General features: G+C 41.8%; 1 protein-coding gene across 3 annotated transcripts in view; it reads right to left on the bottom strand.

Moving 5' to 3' along the window:
* LOC104355797 (ceramide synthase 4) overlaps positions 1 to 23,772 on the bottom strand; it is a 42,627-nt gene extending 18,855 nt beyond the window's left edge. The window contains exons 1-3 of one of the 3 annotated variants that reach the window (XM_042794770.1): positions 23,713 to 23,764; positions 7,260 to 7,321; positions 6,080 to 6,253 (exon numbers count right to left, since the gene is read on the bottom strand). In XM_042794770.1, the coding sequence (XP_042650704.1) occupies positions 6,080 to 6,252 (173 nt within the window). In that variant the 5' untranslated portion in view covers position 6,253; positions 7,260 to 7,321; positions 23,713 to 23,764. Of the gene's footprint in view, positions 1 to 6,079; positions 6,254 to 7,259; positions 7,322 to 23,636; positions 23,658 to 23,712 lie in introns of those variants that run through there. The other 2 variants (XM_042794771.1, XM_042794772.1) reach the window with 2 other exon arrangements.
* Between the last annotated feature and the right edge of the window lie 422 nt (positions 23,773 to 24,194).

Genomic DNA, 24,194 nt, shown 5'->3' on the forward strand with positions numbered 1-24,194 from the left:
TTCGATCTAGAATACTGAACACACATAGCATCCACTTGAACTAAGACCTTGGCTCAGGATCAAGAGGGAGGCTCTATCAGATGTGTGGTATTAACGCAAAGAAATGTCCTGCTGAAAAAGGAGGCCACTTGGTCTTTACTGGAGTAATTCGCCTCCATTTTTCCTAATGCAAGTCAAACAGTTGTAAAATAAGGACATAGCAACTAGAAACCTAGTCACAAGGAATGGATGCTTATGCTAGCTGTGCATCTTCAGTCTTTCACAGTGAAACAATGCAAATTAAAAAATCTGCATGAACAGAAAAAGGTTACCAAGAGGTAATAAATTTGGGCATAGAATTGCTATGCTCAACTATTCACCTCGTCCACTACAAACACTCTTCTATCTCTTGGCAATAGGAAACAGCCTCATCAATGGTACGTAGTGAGGTCCTGCATGGACACTGCACAAACAGGAAATGTGGCAAATCAACATTTTAAAAAAGGTCCAAATTAACTGCATTCTTCTTGAATTTCTGGACAATTAGTTGTTCCTTATTAATTTCCACCTTTTAAACACTGCCACTGGCATGCAGCTAGTCTCGTCAGAAAAAAGAGCTGACTATCTGCCTAGAAGCACTTTTCAGCACTGTTGCTGAACACTGAACACACAAAATCTCTGGAAAACCTTATCTCTGCATTTTATAGTAAATGTTTTTTGCCTAAGGTGCTAACAGCTTCCCTGAACAGTTACTGGGTTAGGAACTGTAAATCGGTGTTGCAGGCGGTTATGAGCTGATGAACACCATGCGGAGGAACCGAGTGCTGAGACACACACCTGCTCTGCCTGGTCAGTCTTCATCCTGTTCAGGCAAGTCCTCTGATCAGTTACCCCTTATGATTCAGATATGGAACAAGATTTTGTTTTTTACTTTGCAGCAAAAACACGGTGGAAGTTGCTTCGCTATGTAGGTGTTTAAAGATGTTTTACATAAAAATACTGTGGGATATATTTATGACTGTGACTATATGGTGTAGTTGCATGTAGTCTCTTCTAGTCATACAGCCAATACCTGCATATGCGCATGTGCTCAGGAACTATTCTAGATCAAGCATCCTTCCAGCAGGGTGTTTTGGAAGTTTTCTTTTCAAGAACTTGTTTCTTAATTTAATTAACAGATAACGAAAGCAATTTTATAAACAGATCACCTACCTAAAGAACGTAACTTCTGTTACATTAAGGCATAAAACACAGAATGGTTACACATTTTATTCAGTTGTGTAACAGCTGATTTCCACCCTTCTTTTGCACAGTCAGCCTACTGGCCTGTTTATCAGTTCTTTTTCATCATCTCTGGGAAATTCCTTCAGCATCACTGGATGCAGGTACATTCAAAGATGTACCAAGACCAATGAAAAAGGTATGTTTCTACCATGAGAGAAGAACCAGAGGTAAGTGTGCTTGCTAGCTACTTTCCAACAAGACACACAGTTATCACAAAAGCTATGTGTAAGCACAGATTAGTTTCAGTGAAATTCAGCAACACCCTGGCATTGCTGCAACCAGCAGACTGCTAGATGGCAGACAAATATAGCCATCACTGAGAATTTTGGGGTTTGGCTCTGAGTGCTCTTAAGAAATATTTCAATTATATCCTATGATTTGTTTAATATCAAAGGAGTTAACAGAGACATTGGACCAGCAGGTCCTGTGCTAAGAACAACGACACAGTATTTCAATGATATCTGTAACTATACAGAAATTGAGAAAATGTTCACCTTAAGTTCTGTACTAGCTCTTGGTTCTTATATTAAGTGGTTCTTGAAGTGGGGTTGATTATTCTTTCTTAAAGGTAAGTCATTTGATACATGTTCCTCCGAAGAGGAACATGTAATCAAATTCTGTTGTTGAAGAACCACCTTATTGCAGCTTCTTATCAGTCTCCATCATGAACTGAAAGGTCTGGAATTTTTCAGACACGTTAAAAGGGAAAGAGAATATTTCTGTCAAGGCATCAGGGCAGCTTGCCAACAAGTTTTTTATTGAAAAACTGTTTAAAATTATCCCGATTTCTTAACTTTTTAAAATCCCTGTTGTGTCTCTCTTTCCTGCTGGTCTGTTACGGTCATGGCATAAAATCTCACTACAACAGAAACAAGCCAGTTGCAGGTAATGAAGGGAGTGTGTAACTAACCACAGTTACAATTACTTTGTTGTTGAAGTTTTGAGTTTAACCATGAATTATGGGACCAATCCTACTTTTATGAACATCATTGGGAAATCAAGGCCTGAAATTCTTCCTAAGGGACGTCTGTACATGTTGGATGTATGCTCTGACTCAGTTCCAAGCACAACCCTAAGAGGACGATGCTTGTTTTGATTTCAACATCATAGATTCATCATCTTAGCTGCAGGGATGGTCTCATTATGGCAGTTTATCAGCTCTCTGGAATACAGAAGGAGAAAGTCTGAGAACTAAACTGTACCACTCTCCACAGCTAGGTAAGGCAAGGTACTTATATCACAAGTGAGATGATTCTCATCTCAAGCCTGATTCATCAGTGAGCTTCTCTCACTTCACAGTTTACACAGGAAAGTTCGTATTCAGTAACCAAAGAATAAACTGTCTTACGCAAAACCTGCTGAAGTTGAAACTAAATGCATTCACTGTGAAGGGGCATAAATTGATACTCCCCCACCTTGCAAAAGTGGGCTACATGCCTTCTGCTCAGGCTTTCAGTGTTATCATGAGATACAAGAAATAATTTACCTTCGGGGTGTGTGTGTGTGTGTGTGTTGGTTTTTTAACCCTCTCTTAACCGTTATTGAATTTAAGGGTGCCACTCTGCAAATACCTTCTAGTACTAAGAAATGCAGAACCAATGACAGCAGCAACCAGAACTTCTTTGAACTGCACAATCTCTTCTAGCCTCATGCTTTCCATTGGCAGAGCGCTATCCCTGTACCCTTGGAATAGTCTCTACCTTCTTTCGCTTACAGGACAATGCTTCACATCCACGTTAAACTGACTGTGCCGTTTGATACAAGATCTCAAGTCACTACAGTGTTACTGTCCAAACTGAGTCAAGCCAGTTCCATTTTCAATTAAATACTATGTCCCACATCTTTCCACCAAAAAAATGCCTATAGGACCTAAGCTGTTTACAGATCCTTTCCGATTATTGGCCATCAACAAAAGTCTCTGTGCAAAATGAATTTTAGAAAGATACATTTCAAAATAAAATACTTCAAAGGGGTGTCTTCTTCTATCCTTCTTCTTGTTCTGAGTTCAAGTACCTGTTGCCTGCAGATTGACAGTATCCCCTTCTTTTAATGTTCAACACGTGGCTCACATACTGTCACAACCCTCCTAAGAAAAGAACTAATCTTTCTGACTAAAATCCTCCTCTAGTGCAATTTTGGAACTATTTGGATTCAAATTCAGTTCCCCAACATCCAAAAATCACTGGCCAAGTCCAGAATCAGACTATTAAATCGTATGTAAATTCTGTTTTTCAACTTTCTGCTTTACTATTCCTCAAATCACTTCAGTTTCCAAATTTTCCTAACCATACAGGCAATAAACACTTTGCAATAGAAGCTGTGATTTCTTCAGAATCATAGCACTCCAAGAATACTATTGTTATGGAAAAGGGTCTCAAACATTATAGAACTAGAAGAGAAGCCAACATCCCTGCTTGCAGGCATATGTCCAGGGAAAAGTTCTGCTAAGGTATATAGGTGCTCAAAATCAGGCTCCAAATTACGGGTGCAGGACATATCTCCTACTCACAAGCACAATCTGGAAACATCAAAGGAAGGGGAGAGGTTCCCAACTTCTAGGTCCTCTCTTTTGTCAGGACCTCATCACCTACCTCCCTCCGCACCTGCTTCAGTATTGTGGTGAAAACTAGGTCAACGAGCTTTGTGCTCTCCAGCACTGAATGCCCCATTTTCCCACCTTTCCCAGAGCAAACTGGCTCAGAGAATTGCTTCACCGAAGTGTGAGCTGTTTCTTCTCCCCCAGGGCTGCACCCACAACCTCCTCAGGTATCCCAGGCCCCACCCAGCTACCACATGTCCTCTTCCCACAGTCACCACCTAATCCACTGAATAACTGGTTGTTAAAAGGATGTTGCTGCCTCAGTTTTTTTGCAGTTCAGTCAGCAGGTGCCAAGGAGAAGAAAATCCATGCTCAAGGAAGCAGGGTCTTTCCCAGGTTTAATCTCCAAACCAAGCTGATGGAGCCAGCAGCTCCCAAGTATGGTGGCTGATGCAGCTGCTGAATGACGGATTGCAAAAAATCTTGGTGTCTCCTGCCTCTTAATATTCTCCTGGAGTTCTAACACAGATAAATGACATGATCACATTACAGCATTTTTGAAATCCCAGAGCAGGCACCACCAGGAACAGAGTGTATCTAGAGGAAAAAATGCTTTGCACCCAATGCACACCTGCAAGTAATACCTGAGGGCAGAATAAATTTCCAGAGGCCAAGCTAAAGCCACCAAACCCAAACTTGTATACTAGTTACATACACTCATTTTGATCCATTGACCATATGTACAAAGCTACAAAGTCAAAGCCATCTACATGGAGAACAAGAAATAACATGATGCATTCTTTCAGTCCACAATGCTCAAACTTTGTGCAAATTATTTTAAACAGGGCTAGCACCACTGTACATATAAGGTAACAGAGCAGAGGACTTGATTCATGCCTCCCATTCACTAGGGGAAGCTTTCTTCTCCATGATGAACTGAATATGAAACAGCAATGATTGAGAATGAGAAAATGTCATGCTGAAATAAATGACTGCCGAGAGTTAGAACAGGAATACAGCTCAGAACACTGGCTTGTAATTGGCATAGGTAAGATAGTGGTATGATTATAGGTTTCCTGAACCTGTAAAATGGGATTGTGATGTTATCTTTTTTAAGGGTGTGACAAGAAGCTTTTATTTAATGAAGTTTGTGAATCAAAATAGCTTTAAAATTAATGAGTAGGACCAAGCCTGTGGAAACTCTCTCAGCTGAGGCAGCACTTGGATGGGAAAGAAAAATAATGTTTTACTTGGCCACTGGCATCTTAAAGCAGATGGAAAAGATATTTAGATTGACTAGGAGTGGTGCGGCAAGAGGAAGGGTAATAAAGGGACAGAAGCACAGAATTGATGCTGAAAAGGACTCTGGAGATGATCAAGCTCACCTCTGCTGCTCAAGCAGGGTCAGCTACGGCGGGCTGTGGAGGGCTGTGTCCAGTATCTCCACAGACGGAGACTCCACTCCTCCTCGAGGAACCTGCTCCCATGTTTGACCACCCTCACAATAAAAAAGTGCTTGCTTATGTTCAGATGGAGTATCATGAGTTTCCATTTGTGCCCATGGCCTCTTGTCCTGTCACCAGGCACCACAGAGAAGAGTCTGGCTCCTTCTTCTTCCTGTTCGTGTCTTGTACTGGGGAGCCCAGAATAGGACAGCCCTGGTCACTGCAAGAAATGGGGGCTGATCTCCAGCTTCACATTGCAAATGTGTCCAAGTCCCCAACTGACAGCACCTACCTAGAGGAGTACTGTATCCAGCCATGTCTTGCAGATCAGCAAGGAATAAATGTGGGTCACTTGTGTTTTAATGGTTACCTGGAGCACCTTGGTTCCCACATCAGTGGAGGCAACTGAGACGCCTTTGTTCTCAGGAAAGTGTAAGATAAAATAGAATTTATGGAATGCATGCTAAATGTATAGTTACAAATAAGAGATTTGGATTCCAATTTTGTATCATCATAAAATGATTATTTAAAGAATCATTCATGCATTTCTGTTGTGCCCTCTTCTAGGGCCTACCTGTTTTAAGTGTAGGAAGTCACACTGCTTATAATTAGAACTTACAGATAGGTTTTGTGTTCTACGTTCAACATTCCTTCCAGCCCTGTGTACTGGCAAAAGAAGTAAGAACCGAAAAATGTACCTCAGCAGACTTTATGACCTGGAGTTTCTGTCGACCTCTTCAGTCATATGTTGGCATGGACAATAAAGCCAGCTTTTGGATACAAACTGCCAGCATTATCCCTAACAAACCCCAAACAGTATTAAATAACTTACCTTTCAAAGGCACATCGAAGAACAACCAAGATTAAAGCAAAAGGGACACTGAGCAAGAGATCACGAGGCTGAGGGTAATGGACATCTTCAGATTCTTGCATGTCCTGCCAGGTGATTCCTGGGGGCAGCCAGAACTCATGCTGCCACAGCCACTCATTCAGAGACCGTGCCATCCTGGAAAGAAGAGAAACCAGAATAAACTGAGGACAGTCTCGCACGCAGCAAACCTGTCAGCACAAGCCAGCGAAGCAGAGGAAGGATTACACCCTTGCTGGGGTTGCATCTGGCTGTGAAAGCAGAAGAGGTGTGGAATGCATCAGTGCCCAAGGAACTGATAACCTGCTCGCAGATTTTTATTGGGTGCTCAGTGATTGCTGACTCCTGGCACAGAACCAAAAAAGGCCTAAAATGGAAATAAATGCCTCAGAATCCCACAGAACATGAGCACCATTCTCAGCAAGATGTATCAGAAAGTTTTAAGCTTAATCCTTCAGATTTTCAGGTTCATGGGTTCCTTTCTAGAGGACTGACAGTTTACTATCGCAGGGACATAGCAAGTCTGCTCCAGGGGTCACTGCCAGCTGTCATTTTATATGTACATATCCTTATTTTTTAGTCTTTGATCTTCTGTATTTATTTGTTTCTATTAACACACTGCAATTCCACCATGTACATGTGTGTGTATGTATGTATTATAATTAATATTATTCTGAGACTTCACCTTAAAAAAAAAAAAAAAATCTATCTTCTGCTTTAAATTGTTAAGGAAAGTACTTCCAGTTAAGACCTTCTGTGCTAAATGGTAAGCTGGATTCTTAAAGAAATTTTAAAGACCATGCCTGAAGGTGGAATTTACATACATGATCAGAGAATTTAGCAGCATAAAAGACAGTGGAATGGGTGGAACAAAGCATTCAACACAAAAATACTGTTCCTAGATAATTCTAATTCATATGGAAATATCAGTTGCACTGCCCTCCAATAGAGGCTGCTCATTGTAGCTGGTAACAACAAATATCCCAAACACAAGCTCTGAACAGAAGTCAAACAGACTCTGTGCAGACGCAGAATAAGGAAAGGGGAAGCGTGGGAATGAGATGCCCATTGAGATAATCTGAGCAGCACACAGAAAATGCCACTTTACAAAACCAAGAGAAAAAGCATAATTTAAGTCTCTGACCTGAGTCAGCATCTCATCCAGCGGAGGCCCAAACTCTGGTCCATTTTCTGCAAGAAAACTGCCTAACAAATTGAAAAGGAATCATATATTTGATTTTGAAGGTATCTTTAATTCAGACATAGTTTGTTAGTTAAACTGAAGATCTGCCTTATTCCAGAATTTTGCAGTCTGAGGGATGTCATCTGAATCATAATGTTTTTTCTTGATTTGGACTTTATTATTCATCTCAATGTGTCTTTTGATCTGACTACAACAGGGAAGAACAGGACCCTATTTCTTCAAAATTGACTCTCAATTCTCCTGGACAATGCAGAGCCAATTCAGTATGATGACAAAGCTCATTACAAATATAGGTATAATTGATACCAAGTAGATGCAAACTTTCTGATCATTTAAGATATACGAAGCAGGAAAACACTTTCCCCTTTTCCCCAAACAAAAAGGAAAACCATCTTACTACAAATACATTCCTCTCCTCCTCCCTGCATTCCCTGATTTCAGCTTTTGATACCAAATGCATAAATGTTTGCTTCGACATAAATTTATGTTTTGATATCCACAACATAAAAATACGTTCTAAAATTCAGGAGCCTGATATACTACAGAACTGCAACCAAAAGAAGTGGCAGTAAGGCTAACATCCAACTTCATTAGCACTGAAAAGAACATCCAGGTCTTTTACCAGCTTTCAGTTCGACAATAATCACAGTATTTTTTGGTGCAGCTTCTGGGACTCCAAAAACTGTGGGTTTGCTCCCTCTTCTAGGCTGTTCTCCATTCCTTCTACTATTCCAGTACAATGTCTGGACATAAATCACTGGCACATAAAATGAAGATAAACAGTGTTTATAGACTCTTCAAATTCTGTTTTAAGAGCCTGAAAATTAAGATGCAACTTCTTAAGTTGCTTGCCAAATCTCGAGTCTCTACAATTCTCTGGGGCCTAGAGTATAACCCAACTTCTCCCATCAAGGCTATTTTAAGGTGGGAATATCTGCTACCCACTATCTGTCCCCCTTTCCTCTGGCAGGGCTGTAGGATCCTTTAGCTCCAGTTCCCCTTCTATCTTGCCTTTGGTGTTTCTGCAAAAGCACCTGAAGCCAGGACCGTGGGAGAGTGGTGACAGAGCTCATTGTGCATTAAAGAGAGAGAAGCTAGCTGAAGCATACATGCATGATGGAAAAGCTTTTCAGACTACTCAATAAACATGCTATTAACCAGTACAGCTCCATTTGGGTGACACAGATGTAAGCCCATGGGACAGGCTGGCTACTGTCTCGGTGAACCATGTTTTCAGGATGTCCCCGAGTCTCCTGTAGACTGTGGGAACACAGGTTTCTACACAAAACTCTACAGTTATAGAGCAGAAAGAATGTATATGTCTATGTAGAAGCAAGTAGGAGTACGGGCTTAGCCTACCATGATTCAGTGCACCGGCACTATGAAGTGTGGTGACTGTGTTCCAAACAGCTTGTGAACTTCAGATAGCTACTGGATACCAGCTTAGCAGAATCAGATAACCTAAATGAAGTGTCTCAATTACAGAGCTTTACAAGGCATGAAAGACACCAACCTCAAAAGTGCTGGTAAACTTTTTTGCTCTTAGGAACCTCAGCTCTGGTCAGGAAAAGCATCAGGAACACCTGGGAGAACTACAGAGAGCAATGACACTTCTTCCCTGCCTCAGCTCTTCAGAAAACACTTCTTCAGTATCACAGGGTTATCCCCCAGTGCAGACAGCAGGCACACCAGGGAAAGCTGCCATAGTAACTAGCTTTGCAATTACACAACCAAGTATTCTCCCCCCAGAGCTCTATATATCTGGCAGAAATGGATGCAACACACACTTGGTAGATGACGGCAGCTGAACTCTACCAAGGGCTGCCTGTGGGGAGTATATAAAATAAGTCTTCCAATTTGCTTAGAGGTAGAGGGAATATTCTTAGATTCAGAGCACTAAGGAAGTAAACAGCCATTATCTAATCTATTCTCATGTGCAAACTATATAAAGAACACCTTCCTGGAAGACTTCTTTATCTCTGCAGCTATCTTTACACATCACAAAAATACAGAAAAGGGTACAGTATGAAGCAACATATTTGTCTTTTGTAATTTACACGACAAGTTCTCAAGCCAAAGTGGCTGGAAAGCTGAAGACAATGGCATGTCTAAAATGCCCTTTGAGCACCCACAGAAAAACATAAGTAGGCTTATTTCTTTATCGAAAATTCTTTACGCCTCACAGAGCACCCTGTGCAATTAGTTGTAGTTTTGTAGTAATACGCAGGACAAAGCCCTCCAGCTCTGAATACAAGTGTAAGAGGGAGACAGCCTCTCACAAAAAGAAGAGTTCAGCAAGAACAAAAACCAACACTGCAAAACACTCTCCCATACATGACACTAAACAGATCAACACCAGGATTTCACAAGTGGTGAGCAAAATTGTAAATGCTGGAAGAACAGCATTAAGTTTGTTGCAGAATATACACGTAAGGATGAAATCAAAAGGGAAGTATCACAGATATGCCATGGGGACAGGGAGGACTAGGCTTCAGCACTTACTGAGCCTATACTGTGACAAGATCAGGCACTCAATATATAATCCAAGAAAGCTCCTTTAAGTTGACACAGCTAGAAGGTTTTGAAGCAACTGGGCTTTGCACAGCCCTGCCCACTATATTTACTTTGTTAAATCTTGACTTTCCTGATTTTTCTTTTTAACATGGTGGTTATATCTGAATCCTTCAGAGTTACAAAGGTGTCTGCTGTCCTGCTGCAATGAGCTGCTCCAAGGAAAGCAGGAATTGCTGCGCTGGCCTGCAGGAATGTGCCTGCAGTAACTGCACGCTGCAGCAGAGAGCAGCACTGCAGGACTCCCTGAACACTACGGTACTAGGGACATTTATATACAGTTTCACTTTCAAAGCAAAACTGAGAAGCAGCCTGGCATTTAGCTAGAAAGGTTACTCCTTGTCTCACAGGTAAAATGGCTAAAGCAGGTTTACCCAGAAAACATAACTGTTGCTTCCATCTTCAGAGTTGCTGCTTCATTTACAGAATCTATTCCCAAACTAAATATTAATATATAGGCACATGAATACTCATGTAAATTTACATATGTGAATACAGGAGAAAAGGATGGAGGAGAAACAGAGAGAGAGAGAAAAGACTTATGAGTCTTTGTAAAGACCTAGGTATATACCCTCTCACTCTGAAGACAACTAGGTATAGGTATCTGCGCCCTGTAGTTTACAGCTACAGCTTTACACTAGATGTTATCGCATTAACCACTGTTCACTGTCTATACTGTTAATATAAAATAAAGATCCATCATAAAAGAAAAAATTGCACTGGAGTTTTCAATTTGCTTTTAAACCAAGAAAAAGATCCATTAAAAAAAAAAAGCTTACACTAATTCTTAATTTGCTTTTTGACTAACCAATATTCCATCCCCCTCCTCATGCCTTACTCTTACGGAATCAAATACTGGTAACATGGATGTGACTAATTTTTGTTTCTGCTGTAGAAATTCTGACCCCAATAGCACAGAACTTCCAACTTCTTTCCAAATTCCAACATACAACTCACTAAGTTGTTTCTTCCTCCTCTCTACCTCAAGAAGCTGTTAATTTTAGAAATAGCCAAGACTTCACTGGGCCACTTTCAGATTTTTGCTATGACAGGCAACAATAATCCCTTCAGTAAGGGTACCAAACTGTATTAGTGGTGTCTCAATGTTTTTGTATCAGTTGTTCATACTAGAAAGCTCTTCGAAAACCCTCTGGTAGGTACAGAATAACCACTATAAAGAACTTTAATGCCATTTGTTTTTGCATTAACACTGGATTTTACCACAAACAAGTTGTTCTTACTGTTTATAGAACAATACTTTGTTCTCACAGTTCGTTGTCTAAACTGAACAAATTTACTGCTTCTAATCCTCTCTATATTGTAGATAGCTAATACAACTTGCTACAGCCAGAGAAACAGAGAACCCTTCTTCGCACATTCCTCTGTTTTTGACTAGATTCTGTTTCTGAACAGGATTTCTGAGAGGAGCGTCTAGCATTAACATCTGCATTTTTTAAATACAAATTTTAACTGTTAGTCCAAATACACAACTCTGCACACCGTGCTATTCAACAGCACCTCATTCCTTACTCTGGCCACAAAGACCTTCCAGTTCTTGATTATACCAGAGATGATCCACTGTCTGCAGGGGGATTATACACGTTTGTGGATGGACAATGTCACAGGTACAGACATGTCTGAAGTGGCTCTGGGCCAAGCTGTTTAGGTCTGCCAAATCTTATTAGCTTAAATGCAGCATAATGCTAATGACATCGCTGCCAGAACCAGCACAGGGTATCCCTGCAGAAGACTTCCTGGTATGGCCAGTTTTCCCAGGACTTAGCTAACTACCAGCAGCACAACGCTGCCACAGGGGAAATTATTAGTTAATGTGGAAGTACACCAGCATAAGGACGCACTTACATTGCTTCTTGATTCAAATTGCTTTATTGTTTCCATGTGGCTATGGCTGAAATAATTAAAATCAAAAAAAGCCTCTTAAATCTTGATATACTGCAGGCCAAAATGGAGAGGCTTGCCCTATCTTTCTGAGAAGCAGTTGGGGTCAAGAAACAAGAGTTCTCTGCATATTTATAAGGGCTGCTGTTATTTCAAATTGGAAGAGCCATTGTGTTCCAGTCCTACTCATGTCCATACTTCCTGAATTTGGGTTACCACTGCCTATTATGCACTTGAACCTCTAAGTAACTTTGCTATGAAATCAATTATTCAAGAATTCCATGAGTAAATTCTCTCCAGACAGCTCTTCCAGGCAGTTTCTTACCTGTTTGATACTTCCCATAATCCTGATGCCTTCCACTTTAACTAAAATTACCTGCTACAGCTACACAAGAGATATTACAAGTTTGGACATGAAGTTTACTGCACCTCTCAGGCAGAAATAAGTAATTTTAACAAAGAAAGCTCAGGTTAATGTAACCTAGGTCTCAATCTCAGTCTCCAGGGTTTTTCTGTCCTTTTTTATTTTTTTTGTACAAACTTCACACTTAAATCACAATACTGGGATTATAGATGCTGGGATAATTTTTTCTTTATGTATTTCTTCTAACATTTTTCATACATTTTTTCTAACATATATCAAGTATTGTCAGTAAAGATTTGGTAAAATCTATAGATAAAAAAAATCTTTGCTCCAGGATTCTTAGTTACATGGACCATTATTTTCAGCATGCCAAAATGGAGATTATCTAGTTCCAGTCTCCTGCCTGAAGGGAATACATTAACCTTTTCAAATATCACTTCAACTTTGACATGTTCATTTCCATTTCCTCATCCCTGTTAGCTATCCTGGCGTCATACCTGCTTTCTGATTTTGTCTTATCCATAAAATTTCCTTTGCCAGAGATCCCTCTCTATCCCTACCAGTCTTGTTGGTTCTTCACTACTTTAAGGCTTATCATCAAGCGCATTTCACCATGGACTGACAGTCTATGTCCAAGGGACACACCTGAAATTTATCAATTAAAAAAAAATAAATGCCTAAGAATGTTCCCCTCAGGGCAAAAAAAAAAAAAATCAAACCTACTAAACCTTTCCTTACAGTTCCAGTCCATGAACAACCTACTGACCTTCACTCTCTTTGTCAAAGTAGCTTTCCTACAAAACCCACCACACTCTACACCTCAATTTCTTTGAACTTCTTTTGGAGATTACTATAAGCCTGCTTGCTCTGGCCATAACTGATGCAGAATTTCCAATCACATAGATTCTGGTATGAATCTTGGGTACAAATCTCTTTCTACCTGCAGCTAATTCTGCTTTATTTCTCCTCTGTTCCCCAGCTTTCTCATCTCTTTCTCTTGTGACTCTGAATGCCCTTGTCTTTTCCCTAAAACTGCAGCTTCTGGCAGAACTTCCCCTTTGTTTTTGCATGGAAGATTTTCAACCCTGACTAGATGTGAAAGAAACAAAACCACAGTCTATTTCCCTTTGTAATCAACACTATGCTCTCCAGGCTCACTGTCCTCATCCAGACTTTGTTCTCCACATTCTCTTCTTTGGAAGCTTGATGAAAATTTGAAATTATTTGTGCAGTCTTGTTTCTCCACCAATCACCACTTATCCTCAATTTCCTGGCTTTCAGGTGTTCTCCTCACTTAGATCTACCAGCTGACATTTCCTATCAAATTATTTCATGACTGCTGCCCACCCAAGAATAAATTAATTCTGCAATTCTTAAACTTTTTCAAGGAACCATTCACCATTTGTTTACTTTCACTACTAGTCCAACAGAAGCTTGATTCTTCCCTCCTAACTTTAAAAGCAGAAAGGAGAAATTCGCCACCACAACCCCCTAAGAAAACATCTCTCCAGCCCAATAAGATAACTGGGTTGCTCTGCCTTGGGTTTCCAGCTTTTCACCAGCATTAACCCTATCTCATACTTTGGCACAGGCTGGTCATGTGCTGCTCTGTTCAAAGGCAATAATTTTCACATACACCCTCTTTTGGGAGACCTCTGTCCCACAAAAAGCATAGAATGCCCAAACAAACATTAGAATCTGCAAATAAAATTCCAGCAAGCAGACAAACTTGCTTACCTAGATCCCCAGCGAACATCTTTCTTACCCAGCATAAATTACTAACTTCCAGACCTTGTGCTCTGCTTGCCAGCTCCTTCATTGCCGGGCTGCTGTGACTGCAGTGTTTCGCCTTCAGACTGCCAGGTATGATCCACTGCACAGGTTTCAGGCTGATAGCACTCATCCATGTCAGAATGCAAATCAGACAACTCTTCTCACTTCATCATCCCTCATTGAGAAGGGTAAATACAACACCTTGGTTTAGCTCAGTAAAACACAACTACTGGTTTAACCAGTTAAAAACAGGGCCAGAAAAGGCACTGAGTATCTCTGGCTCCACTGTATCTTTGGTCAGGAGGTTCTCAGAGCAGTGAGCCCAAATTTTTCTTAGCCTTCCTCTTGCTGCAGATGTACTTACAGAAGCCCTTCTGGTTGCCCTTCACATCCCTCACTCCAGCTGAGCTACGGCTTTCCTACCTCCATTCTTGTACACTCAGGCAACACTTCTACATTCCTCCTGGCCATCCATCCCCACTTCCACCTTTCTAATACTTCCATTCTGTGTTTGAAGGAAGAAGGGAAGAAGGGAGGGGTGGGGGGAAGGTGTTCTCAAGATGTGGCAATGCTTCTCACTGTCCTACTCTGTTATGTGTTGTTAGTGTCTGTAATAAATGTATGTTCTTTTTTTCCTTCCCCTAACAAGTCTGCCTTTTGCTCGTGATCATAAAAGGGGGATTTTTCCCCATCCCAGTCCTATCTTGAACCCCAAGCCTGGCTCTCTGTCCCTTCTCATTGCCGGAGGGGAAGGGAAAGAGAGCTGCTGCATTGTGGTTGTCTGCCAATCAGGCCTAAACCACGACAAACGGCATCATCCACTGTCAAACCTGTCAAAAATAAAGTGCTAAGCTACCAGTGCAAAAAGCAGCAGACACAAAAGCTGAAGACCTTTGCAGGCTCTGGCATTTACCCCCTGGCTCTATTATTAAATGAAGTAACATTCCTTTACTACTTCAAGAGCAGGGTGAGGTAACATAAACCTTGTTGTACTGACACTTGGGAACAATCATGCTGCTACTGAACGATAACTCTACAAACAAAAAAAAGTCAGAAAAAAACCACAAGAACACCATGTCCTACCATCACAGTGTAAAAAAACTACAGACCATATGTCTTAGTAAGAACATCAGATATGACTAGTGTCCAAGTCAGGTAACCGAGGGATCCAAAGTACCACCTAGAACATCTCCACAAAATAGAGACACATACTCCCAGATCTACATGTGCCTCTTGAGAGAGTACAAATGTAAAATGCAAGAAGGAGGCACCTATAAAATCCAGACAGGCTACTCAGCAATTTCTTTGAGTCTTTCCCCTCATTTTTTCTTCTAATGCCTGCTATTTTCTCCAGTCTCACTGTAGAAACAGCAGTCACTGGCTGACATCACTTGATAGAAATGAGGAGGAAAATCAAGTTATTGGCCTCAGGCCACAGTGAGGTAAGAATTCAGGTGGCAACATCACACAAAAAAGTCACAGAGAGAGCTTACGTCCACCTGAACTGCATCTCTTCTTTCTTTGAATTCATTAGTACTAAATAAAGTGAGTCAGGCAGTCTTAGTGAGACCTTCTTCAAAGAGAGCTAAGAGACGGTAAAACGGACTGAAACCCCTCTAAGCAGAAATGCTATTTATCGCTGAAGTCTGCACCAGCAAGCAGTTTGTACACCAACAGAAGCATTTTCACAGATTTTGGAAGGAGAAAAGTACGAAAGGAATCACATACTGTGAGAATACACACTCAATAAGGCTCAAAACTTTAAGCATGAACAGCAATAACTTTGTGAAATCTTCAGAACTCTTCTAAAGGCAAGTTCAGGCCTTAAAACCCAGGTACCGTGCATGGAGGTTCACATGCTGAAGAAACAGAAAATATTTTCCCAGGCCTTTCAATGCATACCCCGCACATCTTTCTACTGCCAACTGAAATTTTTCAAGTGATTATCACTGTCCCTGTTACTGAACAGTCACATATCAGCCTCAAAAAGTTTAATTCTAGCTTGAAAACTGGGAAAAATAAGAAGCAAGTACTAGGTTCAAGCTTCCAAGCCATATTCAAGTCACATTAAAATACTGCACAGCTCTCAATAAGGCCTCTTTCATATAAGCTCATGGGACAGTGCAATGCTTGTCCAATGCATTACCTGATTCTTCATCCCTTTCAAAGCATAAATATTCCTAAATAGTTGTAGGGTTCTCGTCTGATGGCCCTCTCCTAATCTGTCTTCTAAGAATCACCCTCGGCAACCCTTTCTGTTCCCTTCCAGGTAGAGCTCTTCCTCTTCTGCCCTGCCACCTTTGGCCACAGGCTTAATTCTGCAGTTTGTAGTAGCCCTCAGCAGCTCTTCATCCCTAGTTCCATGTAGAATTCGTATTTCCCCACAGTCATTGCTCCTGCTCCTTATTTGTACAGTCAACCCCTACAGTGAATCAAGCACTCAGTTATCCTTCTCTCCCACAAATGGGCCATTTCCCTAAAGACTGCTTCCTAATTTATCGAACCAACAACTGTGAGTATTTTGCTAAGTGAAGCATTGAACTCCTGAACTGCTAATGTTAGGTCAGAAAGAGAGAATCAGTTCGATAAGTAAGGAAACAAAGGGACAGATGTGTCTTCTCTGCCACAGATCTATCAAAGATAAAACTTCAAAGTGGAACTGGGCCATCTTGAATACCAGTGCAGGTTAGAAAAATGCTTATCTACCAGTCCGGATGAATTTGTTTGTGTGCAGTTGAGGGGAGCATCCTATACTACAAACTAGTACACCTACAAGATGCAGAGCATGACTTTTCACACAATCCTCATTCTCCTTCCTCATGCAGGAAGCAGACAGGCTTTAATTACTTGGTATGAGCTGGCTTTGAATTTCAGTATCAACTATTCCATCAGTTTCCCAGGTATATGTTCCCACAAACTCTCCAGGCTTTTCCCAAGCTTAGAGAGAGAAAAAAAAATAATTAGTCTAAAATTAAGGGGTTTTAAAACAATTCTCTTATGCATCTAAAACTAGTATGTGTTTTCACTGTTTTTATTTTCAAAACACAAAACTTAAAACCTTATTTAAGAATAACATCTGCAATCCCAACATTACTGCAAAAGCAAAATACATTAAAAACACTGAGAAAGAAACAGTAACTGATAAAAAGATTTCCTTTTCTCCAAGATTAAAAGAATTGTAACTTGTTTTTTACCATCATTACTGCTTAATGAGTAATCTATCATATAATGGTTATATAAAAAAAAATCTGAATATGAATTATTCTTGATTACCAACAAATGACTTAAAAGTCCTGTAATACAGACAGCTTATAAAGCAAAATGTAAAACTCAACTTCTTTCAACAGGCATTGTCCTTCTCTGTTGGAATAGTATCTAACATCAAGAGAATTGGTCTCCAATTGAGCTTTATCTATTACATAAACAAAGCATTATGGGGCAGTATATTATTTGTCATGACATTGGAGGTTGTGATCACATTGTGTTGCTTATCCAGCAATTTTGGCATTATGGGATGGTTGCTGAATTTGACGTACAATGGAACCATTTTAACGAGTGATCCTGCTGAATGCAGACAGAATGTTTATTGCTAACTGCTTCGCCTAGGTGGTCTGCTCCTTATTAACACGTCACTCCTTAAGCCGCAGATTCTGCTTCCTGCTCTGCTAATGAGTCCCTGTGTTACACTGCAGGCGTGAAGGCACTGTGACAGATAACTCAAGCACTGCGTTTATGCCACACTTGGCCAGTCTCTCTACAATACATATATTATCTTCACTGCAGCCAGTTATTCTGCCCTGCCTGAGCTGGAACAATCATGCCTACACCAGCTGCAGAGGGGGAATATGCCAGCCCTGAGCACAGGCCAGAGTGACAGACACAGCCATTTGGATCCTCCTCTGGCTCTTACAGCACAGCCCTGATTCATGTTGGCTGAGCTCAGGGTTTATTTTAAAAATACAGATACTAAGGGTCACTTTCTCCTTGTTTCAATTCACCACTAATAACTTTACAAGAAAAATCACCTAGAAGTTATTATTTCAGGAATTCTGCCTTCATGCTTTTACTTCATCACCTCTAAACAGAAAAAATCCTCTGATTTTTTTCTTTGAAAATATTAAACACAAACTCTGACATAGCATCTTTCAAATCCTCCAGAATGAGGCTATCTTTCATATATATATATATATACACACACAGATGAACAGTAAGACACAGTTGCCCAAAAAGCTCTGATAGTACCCCAGGGGTAAAAATAACACTGCTTGTTACAAAAAAAATAACCTGAACACAGCCTGTAGTTTACCTCATTCAGGATTTTTTTTTTCATTATGTATTTTGACTCAAAGCCTTGGCACTTGTTGGATTGGAAGGCATATGCCATACCCATGTTGGTGGCCATCTGTGCAACAACCTCACAAAGCAAAATATTTGAAGAATTTCTTGATTTTTGGAAGTAACTTTTAAAACAAAGAAACTAGTTGTTATCAAAACCAATTTCAGTAAAAGTTGAATCAATCTTGAAGTTAATGGAATTACTGCAGTTGGTCAGCTTTGAGCGTATTTCCTATTTTTTTCAAATGAAAGCTACTCCTTAGTTAATTAAAACCAAAGCATATTGGAAAAAGGAGTGGGGAACATGCACTGGATTCTTGACATTGCTGTGTAATTATGGACAAACATGCTGAGGTGTACTCCTCGGTAAACATGACTACACCACAAAAATTACCCCAAGAGAATAAACAGCCTTCAGTGGATTTTCAAAACTGGGAAAATGATGACGTTTGATTTCTCTTTACTTAAGAAGAACCTGTAATGGAATGCCAGTGGAATTAAATATTAAACCTTCAATATAGAGATACTAAAGTTTAATATATGCATACAATAGAAACCTGCAATAAAATGAAAGCCTTTATTTGAAAGAGGAGGGTAGTCAAGGACATGGAACAAGGACTTGCAATGTATTTCAGCAATCTGTGGAAAACAGCCTACAGCTAGACGGTCAGTGTGCAAGACTAGGACCACCACTGAGTCACATCATGACTGCAGAGCAGGACCAAGGAGAGTAGCTCTGTCTTATTCCTTTGATGGCAAAGATGCAGCTGGTGGAGTGTAACACTTTGCACACCTCAGACCTTTATGGTAGCTTTGCACCAGACATCAGTCTGGGCTGGGTAATGGCTCCCGAAATGTATTTCCCCAACATAACAAAATAAGAACCTGCACTGTGTATGTTGGGGCTTTTATACCCTGCTGGGTGAGGATGCAGTGCCCCAGCTCTTGGCTGTTTCCTATAGACCCCTTTGTCAAATGTACTCCACATCTAGAGACTCTGATAGCTGAAGCTTTTACAACACAATCTGCAGTGTGTTACACTGCAATGAAAATGGTGCCATAAATTCTAAACATGTGACATATTCCATTGAAGTGTTCAATCACTCTGTCAATATCACCTAGAATTAGGATAATTAATTTTACTAGTAGGAAATAATTACATGGTTTTAGCATTCTAAAGAGCAATCTATTTTTAAGTAAGTTCTTGTATCAGGTAAAGACTCTTGACTTCCCCTTCCTCTTTAGGTGAAAGCATGGGTTTTCTCCTACATGGAAAAAACCTGGAACAGACATTAGAAATACAAGCAGGAGATAAAACACAGAGCACAATAATCAATACTGACCCTGGAAATCTTATAACACTTTTGTTCTTATCAACAGGCTCTAAATTCACTGCTAAAGTAGAGTCAGTTCAAAACTGCACTCCCCTCTTTATACCAGTTATGTCACAGCAACGCTTGGATGCATCCCAAGAACCCAAATTTTAAAAATTGCCATTTTCCAGATAGTGCTGTGAGATACAGACTCAATTTTCAGCATTTTTAAGAGAACGAGTACATGTTAGTTACAGCTCACAGTACAGAAAATCAAGAGATGCTATTTGTTTTGACTTGTGAATGTTAGTCCTTTGAGATTCTATAATCTCATTTCTTGTAAATTTGCTTTCACCTAAACAAAGCCAAAGTCTGGAACACTGGCGACCACAGTGAGGGAAGAAACAAACGTGTTTCCTTTAAGATTATATCAATGGGTGGAAAGATCCAATACAATCCTTAAAATGAAACTGCCAGTGTAAACCAACACTGTCATCAAAGACTGGACCCTGGCCTCCACTCGTTCCTGACCAGCATTCCCACTTCACTGCCTCTGCCTCCCTGTACTCAATACAAGAATTTGTGAGGCTTCACAGAGAACCAGGCTGAGAAAAAGATTTGGGTTAAAACTTAAACTTTTTACTCAGGGTTGATTTTACCCCACACCAGTTCCTCAGTGCAACTCACTACCTGGCTTCAAAATCATTTGTGCAGTCTTAATGCAAGGTATGAGAGAAAAGCACAAGTGGCTTGGGGCAGGCAAAGGTGTTGCTTCTCCCCTCTACAGAAGTGCAGCTCAAGCTGATCAAACTGTACAGTTGCAGAAAGCACCTCCACTGAGCTCCAAATGTCCAACAGCTACACCATACCTGGAAATATCTGGACTCATGTCATCAAGTCCTTACTGGACTCTGCAAAATGAACTTGAAAAAAAAACAAAAACAAAAACAAAAACCAAACCCCAAATTAAGCCTAGATATATTATGTATGCAGCCCAAAGCAATTTCTGAGTGTACATATGCAACTACCTTGCAGGGGCCCTCAGCATCACATCAAACACTCTGCGCCTGTGTTTCTCCCATATTTCTCTTAAGGGTGAGTAGCAAACTTATAAAACTTCCCCCTGCCCATCTTAGACCTGAAAAAGTACTGTATGATACCACTCTAGCTGTGTTTTACTGACTTGCAAAGAAATTCGCTATAAATCCCCAAGAGATCTTTCATTTAAAACAACTGCTTCCAAAGTCTTGACAGATCATCATAACCTGGATACGTGGCAACCCAGCTGCTACAGAACTTGATCTGCTGAAAGTAGTGGTCACATACCAAACTCTTTCATACTAGTTCTATGTGCAGTGCTTTCCAGAAAGAGAAGTCTCATGGTTTTAACTACGTTGGAAGAAAATGAGGCAAAGCTCAGAAGTATACCTAGATGGCTATCGCCTTACCACCTGCAGCTCTACTGACTAAACACTCATTTACCATAATCACTATTCACAAGTAGAAATAACTGGTTTGCAGTTTGATTTTGTTTATCAAGCACATATATGCTGCTTCCTAGAATCAGAGAATGCATGTTCTACAGGGACTTCCCTAGCCTGTGAAGTATTGTTCTCTGCCATAAAGATTTCAGAAAAGAAAAATTTGTCTAAATCTATGAACCCAAAAGCAATTTTTTCCCCCAAAATCTCTGCAGGGAAGAGTTTATAATATTATAGCTAGTGTTATAATACAGAATAAAAAATTAGAAAACCATTATTGATTTTCTTGATATATATCTCAAAGGACTCAAAACAATCAGACTTTCCTGACACCTTTTTGTTTCTTGAGCCCTCCTGGGCTCATGAATATAAAATCAAAGACCCTCATAAGGTGCCTTTCAGAAGAAAAATCTCAATTGCAGGAATGACTGATACAGTTCGTTTTGTGTTTCATGGACACTGCTAGGTCTTTAAAAAATGGGCTGTTGTGATAGTGACTCTTCAGAGCTTGTGCTCTCCTTCAGACCCAGTACCGTATAAGTTCTACACACAAAGGCATGTCAGAAAACCACCAATAAAAATGCTCTCCATCAAGCTGGTGGCCTCATGAAGAGAAGAAAAGGAACTCCCTCAAGTGGAGAATTTTTAAAAAGAAGCCTTCATTAGCTCTTTGCCCCAAAAAGTACACTCTAGAAAACTGAAATTTTAAGTCTGTGATGATGACTGCATGAATACACGGCTTCAGAGTTCAGACAGGTCGGTGTCCCCAGCTAGACTTGGGAGGTAAGAGCAGAGAGTTTAGACATCCCCAAGCACCAGCATTCGTCTCTCTCTCTCTTGGTAGAGTAGGGTCTCCCCACACACTATCCAAGAAAATGGGAAAAGGGCACCAAATCAGAAAATACATTTCTATTTTGCTTAAAGATGAAATATAGCATTAGCTCCTCAAGCACAGTCTGTAGAGTTGGCAGCAGGAACCTAATCTTTGCCGCATGTGAACAGCGAAGCTGAGCCTCTGAATTACCAGTGCAACAGACTTCAAAAAATAAATCCAGTTTCTGTGGATTTAGGTGCACTGTAACATAAAGACAATGTAACAATAACTTTTCATTGCATGTATTTGCTCTCCTTCCTCCCTGGAAGCAGCTACCAGTCTGAGAAATCTCTACTATCCACTTTATCTCCTTAATATAACTCTAACACAAGATGGGAATTAGATTAAGAAAAATAGTATTTTATATTTTCACCACTTTGTAACAGCTAACAGGTATTCCTCACTCAGCAGCATTGATTCTAGGCGAAAAAGCACTTTTGGCTTAACATCAGATGCACTTTTCAATTTTGCCAGCTTCTTTGCTGCGCTGAACACAGGCATCTCACGAAGTCCTTATCTTCCTTAGGTTTAGAACCTTAGGATAACAACATAAAAGCTTCTTTTTTAAAAAAACAAAACAGAAATGGGAAAAAGCTCCTGTGTATTTGTAAGTCTCCGTAAGTCTCCTGACTATTGTGATAAACTTGAGCTTGTAAACACATCGATCATCAGCACAGTCTCACATCTCACAACCAGTCATCCCTGCTGGCCAAAGGAGAGATTGGCTTCTTTGGAGGACAAACTTCACATTTGCCTTCTCTAACACACCTTCCACCTGACTTTTGCAAAGCTTATCTCGTAAAACTTCACATTACACTTGCAAAACAAGGAATTACCTTTAGATGCTAATAAATGATGTATGTAAATAAGCAAGCATTTTCAAGTCTGGCTAGCTAAAACTCAGATGTCTGACTTCACATTAAGCATCATTATCTATCCCAGAAACACTCGCCTCATATGCTGGTATTTGACTTTAGTCTTAAGTCAACTGCCAGTGCTTCCTAAAACCTACCATCCGATCCGGCTTTAAACAATTCCAGAGGTGGAATTCACCATGAGGCATTTGGTTTGGGTTTTTTGGGAACTTTGACCTAAGATGAATATATACTAATTTTGAACACTATGCAAATATTTTTTAAAAGTATCATAATCACAAACATACTCTTTCAGCCTCGTGGGCTACTTTGCCATCCTTTTCTGTGGGAACAGTTTTCATTGCCAATAAGACAACCTTCCCTCATCAATTTTTCACGCAAAGGTTTGAGTGAGGCACTTAAGACTCAACTAAGAGCCACCTCCAGGAGGGCAGAATGGCTTCTCAGAAAGCGCCGCCGGCTCTGACCTTCCCCACCGCCAAGGCAGCTCAACAGGACCCTTTATTTCTGTCCCGATTCCCCACGACCCGGCTGCGCTGCACCAGCGGCGCGGCAGCTCCTCCGGGAGAGCCGCGCGGGCTTTTCTCCTCCAGAGCCGCAGCCGCCGGGAGCGCCCCCGGCCCCCTCCGCACCCCCGGGCGCCCCTCGGCAGGCGGGAGCCAGGTCCTCGCATCTCTTCCTTCGGAACACGCCTCCAGCGGAGCGGGACCGGCGCGAGGAGCCGGCCCTCCGAACCCCACTTTCCGCCGCGGTTTCTGCAGCCCCAGCCCCGCGCTAGCGCTCGCCGCCTCCGCGCCACAAGCCCCCGGCCCCACCACCCCCTCCCCGTCACCTCTCGGGCACCGCCCGCTCCCCCGCTGGCCTTGCGGGCAGCCCCCGGCCCCGCGAGCTCCCGCCGCCCGCCTCACCTCCGGCCTTCCCCTCCGCCGCGGCGCCGACCCGCCCTCCGCGGAGCCCCACGCCGCGTCCGGCCCCCGCGCGCCGCGGGCGGAGCGAGGCGGAGGCGGTGGCCGCGGGGCGGGGCCGGCCCGGCCCTGCCCGGCCCGTCCGCAGCGCTGCTCCGCTCCCGGCGCCGGCCGCGCCTCGCCCCGCCCTGCCGGCCGCCTTCCTGCCCGGGCCCCCCCAGGCCTCGGGGCGGCCGCGGCGGCTGGGAGAGCCCGGGGCTGAGGGCCCGGCCGCCCCCCAGGATCTCCCTCGGGAGGGGTCTCCCTCAGGCGGGAGGGCTCTGAGGGGCACCCAGAGCCCGCGGGCCGTGAGCCCGGGTTCCCCGGGCTGCTGGGGACCCTGGAGCGCTTCGCCCTGTCAGAGCCTCGCCAGGAGCAGCGCGCCTGGGAGGTGACAGGGCCTCGCAGGAGGGCCCGGGCGTGCTGCTGCAGGCGGGGAAAACTTG

The sequence above is a fragment of the Tyto alba genome, unplaced genomic scaffold (genome assembly GCF_018691265.1).
Source record: "Tyto alba isolate M040663 unplaced genomic scaffold, T.alba_DEE_v4.0 Super-Scaffold_20000042, whole genome shotgun sequence".
Lineage (NCBI taxonomy): Eukaryota > Metazoa > Chordata > Aves > Strigiformes > Tytonidae > Tyto > Tyto alba.